Source organism: Crocuta crocuta, unplaced genomic scaffold (genome assembly GCF_008692635.1).
Source record: "Crocuta crocuta isolate KB4526 unplaced genomic scaffold, BGI_CrCroc_1.0 scaffold9, whole genome shotgun sequence".
Lineage (NCBI taxonomy): Eukaryota > Metazoa > Chordata > Mammalia > Carnivora > Hyaenidae > Crocuta > Crocuta crocuta.
The window spans coordinates 9,708,754-9,715,498 of NW_027551567.1; the positions used below are offsets into that span (position 1 = coordinate 9,708,754).

At 36.1% G+C, this 6,745-nt stretch overlaps 1 protein-coding gene across 1 annotated transcript in view; it reads left to right on the top strand.

Annotated features, from left to right (window-relative positions):
* ELOVL4 (ELOVL fatty acid elongase 4) overlaps nt 1–6,557 on the top strand; it is a 30,675-nt gene extending 24,118 nt beyond the window's left edge. Inside the window, exons 4-6 of the mRNA XM_077750280.1 lie at nt 108–279; nt 1,893–2,020; nt 4,508–6,557. Coding sequence (XP_077606406.1) covers nt 108–279; nt 1,893–2,020; nt 4,508–4,783 — 576 coding nt within the window. The 3' untranslated portion in view covers nt 4,784–6,557. The remainder of the gene's footprint in view (nt 1–107; nt 280–1,892; nt 2,021–4,507) is intronic.
* The last annotated feature ends 188 nt before the right edge of the window (nt 6,558–6,745 follow it).

Here is a 6,745-nt window from a genome sequence, read left to right on the forward strand (position 1 = left end):
GTGCAATGAAGATTGTTTAGGACTAACTTAACAATGAATAGAAAGCCATGTAATATAGTGTCACTCTGGTGTTTATAACATGTTCCCCCCCCCCTTTCTTTTTACAGATAGCTGCTGCTCTGTGGTGGTACTTTGTATCTAAAGGGGTTGAGTATTTGGACACTGTATTTTTTATCCTGAGGAAGAAAAACAACCAAGTCTCTTTCCTTCATGTATATCATCACTGTACAATGTTTACACTGTGGTGGATTGGAATTAAGTGGGTTGCTGGGGGACAAGGTGAGCATTTTCAGGAGCATATCTGCATATATCAAATTATATAAATGTGTTGTGTGGAAAAGTAATGAGAAACTGGAAATTTGACTTGGTCTTTAACTTACTTTCATGGTTAGTTATTTCTGTGTTAATGTCATTTTAAAGAAATTTGAACAAAGTGAAGCTTTAGCTTTTTATCTGTGGCTTCTTATATACCTAAATATTTGCCTCAGAGATAATCATAAACTAATCTTAAATGTGGCGAATAATATTTTGATAAGCAATTGTAGTTGTACTGATTTAAAGGGTACTAAGCTGTAACTCCTTAGTTGAAGATTCCGTCTCCAGTCTAAGCCCAGAGCGCATTTCTGCTCTAAAACAGGCCATAAGGGAACCTGTTGGATCTTACTGAAAGGAAATCATATATAGCCTTGTTAAAGAGGATCTGAATTCACAGTTTGGCCAAGATCTGTCTTCAGCTTTTCAGATGCTTGTAGATTGAAGATGATTTACATCGCTGAGCTGGAAACAGACTGTTGCTGTATTGGGGATCCAGGGTACAGGTCCTTACAGTAGGACAGTTCACCTTCTATTTTCATTCGTTTTACATTTAAAACTGGTTAGAAAACTAAGAAATAAGCACAATTTTGTCATAGATATATTTATGGGCACATCTTTTTTTTTTTTTTTAATGTTTTATTTATTTCTAGGAGAGAGAGGGAGACAGCGTGAGCAGGGGGAGGTCAGAGAGAGAGGGAGTCACAGACTGAAACAGGCTCCAGGCTCTGAGCTGGCAGTCAGCACAGAGCCCGACGTGGGGCCCAAACACACGAACCGCGAGATCATGACCTAAGTGAAAGTCGGACGCTTGACCGACTAAGCCACCCAGGCACCCCTATTTATGGGCATATCTAAAGGCAGTAATGAGGCTTTAAAATCTACTTAAACAATTACATTTACCATGACTTTTTCCCCCCCAAGAATAATAACATGAAATATAATATAGGCAATAGCTCTATAATAGGGCATACTTAAGCCACNGAGAGGGAGACAGCGTGAGCAGGGGGAGGTCAGAGAGAGAGGGAGTCACAGACTGAAACAGGCTCCAGGCTCTGAGCTGGCAGTCAGCACAGAGCCCGACGTGGGGCCCAAACACACGAACCGCGAGATCATGACCTAAGTGAAAGTCGGACGCTTGACCGACTAAGCCACCCAGGCACCCCTATTTATGGGCATATCTAAAGGCAGTAATGAGGCTTTAAAATCTACTTAAACAATTACATTTACCATGACTTTTTCCCCCCCAAGAATAATAACATGAAATATAATATAGGCAATAGCTCTATAATAGGGCATACTTAAGCCACTGGGGTACTCCATTTGGAAACTTGCCACTTTGAAAGTCTTTTACATTTGAAGAACACTCATTTTTTTTAATATGCTAAAAGCCTGAGTCTTAACTTTAAAAATACTGATCTGAAGAAAAATCTTTTCCATTAGTACTACTTTACAATTTTTTATTCCTAATCTGTACGCAAGATTAAATGTTAGAAAATAATGTAGATTATTTATTTTATGTTCAGATGGTTTGTTGCCTACTAAAGTTTTCTGTGTCTTGTGATTTCATTTTTCTGAAGCATTTTTTGGAGCACAGCTGAATTCCTTCATCCACGTGATTATGTATTCATACTATGGGTTAACTGCTTTTGGCCCATGGATTCAGAAGTATCTTTGGTGGAAAAGATACTTGACCATGTTGCAACTGGTGAGTGAAATGCTTCTAAAATTTCTTGTGGTGAAACACTGAAAATATTTGAGCTTACTAATTTTAAATGCAGGGGTTTTTTTTTAAATGTTTAATTATTTTTAGAGAGAGAGACAGAGTGCAAGTGGGAGAGAGGAAGAGAGAGGTTAGACACAGAATCTGAAGCAGGCTCCAGGCTCTGAGCTCTCAGCACAGAGCCCAATGCAGGGCTCAAACTCATGAACCCCCAGGATCATTACCTGAGCTGAAGTTGAATGCTTAACTGACTGAGCCACCCAGGTGCCCCTGAATTTACTAATTTTAAAGGATTAAGTTATCCTCGACAATTTTCTGTTACAAAGTCAACTTTCTCTGTGCTCCAGCTATGAGAGCTGAGGCTGCTTGGCTCTGAGCTTCTTGTTTCTAGACCTAGTTGTCACTGCCACTAACCTTTTAAATATTCTTAAAAGGCTAAACGCAACTCTGGTCTCTCTAAGAGAAAGTTCTAAGTACACCATAAAGTACGTAGACTCATATATGACCAGAAAAATAGTATAACTTCTTTCTCAGGTGATTTTTTTTCTAACTTAAAATGTTAGTATTACCTCTCTTCATCCTACCCTTGCTTAAATTTTGTTTTCTGTTCCACTTTTCAGTCCTTGTTAACAGCCCACACATTTAGAAAATAAAAGTTGAGAAGATAGAGAATGAAGGAAAGGGTGGGGTAAAGGAAGGGAACAGGACAAGAGAACTCCTTTTAATTCCCCAACACATAGTCCTTAGAGAGCAAAGCTAGGTATTTTCAACACATATGCCTAGTGGGACTTCTTGTAGCAGCTGGATACATCAGTGAAACATTCAGAGAGAGGCGCTAGCCCAGTAATCGGACTGGAAGTCCAAAACCAACCTGGTAGCTATTCTTCAAGCCTCGGAATTTATTATAATTTGCTGTAATCATAGCATGTATACAATTTATCAGTGGGATCACATTTGGAAATACTTCATCTCTGCTTTAAATTGCCAAACAGTTGGCTGGCTAAACAGGAAATGCAACTTTTGGGGAATGCTGGGTGTGAAAGATTCATTTGTAACTAAAATGCTGCAGGAAACTTCCTCCAGTTTTTGTGTAAGCTGTTTATATAGTTTGTGTAATTCATCTCTTTCGGTCGTCAGTAAATGGTCACAAGAAAATGAAGAGATGACAGAAGTCCTCTGAACTTTGTATCTACTTTGTTAGAGTCTGTAGCCGAGTCTCCTTGAGCAATGCCACACTTAATCACACCTACATACACACATACTCCTTTTTGGTGACCTAGGTTCCGAGAAACACTGTGAAATCAACAGTTCTTAAATTCTGGATTTTGCCATAGAGAATTTAAAGTTTTTTAAACTGATAAACTAAAGTTTTTTAGTCTGATATAAATTTAGGGCTTACATGGAATAAATTATTTTAATAATATTTAATATAATCAACTTGGATAATGCTGTGCTTAAAAGAGAAACCGTAATTGCCCATTCCAAATAGGATGTTAATTTTGTGAAGAGTACAATATTTCCAAACCAAAAGTTCTCATAACAATCATCTCAGTTAAATCTTGTAAAAAGTTAACCCTTGATAACACCATCAAATTCATAATTCTTATACTGAGAATCATTCATTTATTGGTATGTTGGATTTAAACTGATTTGCCTTATCTGAATTAAAAAGCTTTTTAATTTTGGCTTTTCTTCTTTTAAAAACTTTTGAAGTTGGAAGTGATTCTCTCTTTTTGCACCTATTCTCAAATATCTACTAAATTTTAGTTTGTAAAGGATAGTGTTAATTCAAATGCAGTTTTATCTGTGTGCTATTTTATAAGAAATAAATAACAAACCCTTCTGATGGTTTCAATTTTAAAAGGACTTGTACCATCTTGCTGACAATTTTATGGAATTGAAATCAGTTAAAATGTGAGAGGAAAACAAAATATCAAAAAGGGCATACGGTACTATTACTTTCTTCTGTTAGGCTATTGATATTCCCTCTCATTAATAACATGATTCAGCATTACCAACAAATACTCACTGAATCCAGACCCTGTGCCAAGGACTCAGGAATCCCCAGGGAGCAACACATAGCCTTCCCCTCTGGAGTTATATACTAGTGGAAAGATGGACGATCATGAAGTTAAGAATTCCAGATAGTTTTAATCGTTTTAAAGAAAAAAGTGCACACAAAACAAAAACCCTGATGAATGGGATAGAGAGGGCCAGCTGGATTGAGATTTTTTTGTGCCAGCAGGTACAACAACCAAAAAAAGTCAGGAAAAGAAAAAGGAAAAAAAAGGCAGGAAGCCCTAGGTGAGGGAAAGAAAGGGAACTAGAGTTAGGTGTGGGAGCCAAAGAACTTTGGACAGTGTGGCAAAATTAGGGCCTATCTTAGCCAGGTAGAGGATTCTGGTATTGTTAAAAGTTACTTACTATTTACAGTAAATGTATCCTGCATCGCTGTTTTGTTTTGTTTTTCAGGTTCAGTTCCACGTGACCATTGGGCACACAGCACTGTCTCTTTACACTGATTGCCCCTTCCCCAAATGGATGCACTGGGCTCTCATCGCCTACGCCATCAGCTTCATATTTCTCTTTCTCAACTTCTATGTTCGGACATACAAGGAGCCTAAGAAAGCAAAAACTGGAAAAACAGCTGTGAATGGTATTTCAGCAAATGGTGTGAGCAAATCAGAGAAACAGTTAGTAATAGAAAATGGAAAAAAGCAGAAAAATGGAAAAGCAAAAGGAGAGTAAATTGAACTGGGCCTTAACTGTTGTTGACAGTGAGGAAGCTCCCATTTCATATAAAATTTCAGGGAAAACAGAAGCAAATGAGGGTTTGGGGGTGGGGAGAAAAAGACAAATGTGCTCTATGTATTAATAACCTTTAGATAGAGTAAAGTGTTAAATACAATACCCGGATGTTTTATTTATGAAGTTTTATTTTAAACATTTTTTTTTTTATTAGCCTTGATATTGTCCAGACCAAAGCAATCATTATGTGACTTTGGAGGCTCTCCCTCTGTTCACATTGTTGTCTAATGCATGAGATTTTTCATGTATCTTATATACAGTCATTCTTCAGTCTGATGATCACAGAAACACAGTATGAATTTTTTGACTAAATTATTATTGCCTACTGATTAAAATCAGTTACCTTACATTTTCTGGTCCAAAGCTGGAACTGTAGATACTTTAAAATTTGCACATTTGAATTCATTTGCTGACTGGAATGGTCGAATCTCTCCACCTCTAGTCTGAATATGCCCTTTTAGTTGTAATTAAATTAAAATATCTGATGATCTCTGTAGACTCTTAGAGGCTTGATGATGATGGTGTTGGTGAAAATAAGAAAGAATTACAGTAAAATCCTGTCTAGTGACCCAAAGGTCACCTTGACTTGTGGCACAAATCACTGTGGGAAACAATTTTTGTGATGAAAAGGCAGCCTTTTAATACTCCTGTTACCATCATAAGTATATTATGAAAATTAAGATTATTGTCTGATTGGAACATGAAACAACTCGTGTCTTTATTACTAACATCACAAAAGAGTTACATTTATGTGCTGTTAGAAGAGAGTATGTTGATTTTTATCAGGCTTTCCTTGTTTTGATTTGTGGCTGTTACTGATTTTTCGTATGTGGAAATATACCTACCTCTTCTGTTGGAAAGAACATTTAAAATTAAATAAATTTTAATTAAAAAATTAAGGAGTCCTCTAATGTAAGTTTTAATAACTTTCGAATCTGCTAGTAATTTTTTGCTTTTTTTACAAATAGCATACACCCAACTTTTCATGAAACGAACCTTCTCTTTCATTGTGTTTAATTTTGGAGTGATATTTTCCTTGTGACAAAGTTGCAGGATCTTATTTATTTACTAGATATGAAGTGTATTCCCATTTTGGTGCAATATTCTTGACTCCTTGGTGCTAAAGATCATTAAATTTAGTGTGTGGTTTTTATAAGGTGTTAATTAAGACACAAAATGAATAAAAGAGTAGTCAGAACCAGAAAATTAAATTTGCTGTTGACAAATGAAGTGTTTCATGTAATATAAATGAACAACTGGAAATACAGTAGGAAAGAGAACTTGTACGTTGTCTTATTGCATAGGTTGAATTGTTAGGGGATGTTGACCAGGGATCATTGTAGAAAGAGAAAATATGACAAAAAAATAAAAGCATGAATATTTCTAAGTATCTCAACATGTCAAAACTGCATGGTGCAGGATGTATGCTGTTTGTGCAGACAAACTATTTCAGAATATTTTGTAAGCTATAAAATATTTATTGTGCGTTAAAAGTACACACTTTTTTCCCCCCAAAGGCATGAATCATGAGAAATACAGAATATTTGCAAAACTTATAACAGTTTGGCCTGATAGGATTCAACACCTTTGTCTTTGCTGCTGACTGGAGATTTGTAAATCTTTGTAAACATTCTGTACTGCTTTCCCAGACCTATTCATTCCCTGCTACCTGATTTCAGCACAATAAATATACTACTGCTGTGGGAAAAAATGATTTTTTTTCTGTTAATCAGTTTATTACATAAATTATCTGCTAGATATTTATTTGATTCAGTTGTTAGTATTCTAAATTCTCTTCCGCTGCCAATTACTAATGTAGAAAAGAGGTGAAACTAGAACTTGGGTGTCTAAAAGTTCTGGTGAAAAGCTTTTTTTTTTTTTTTTTTTTTTTTTTTTTTGGGG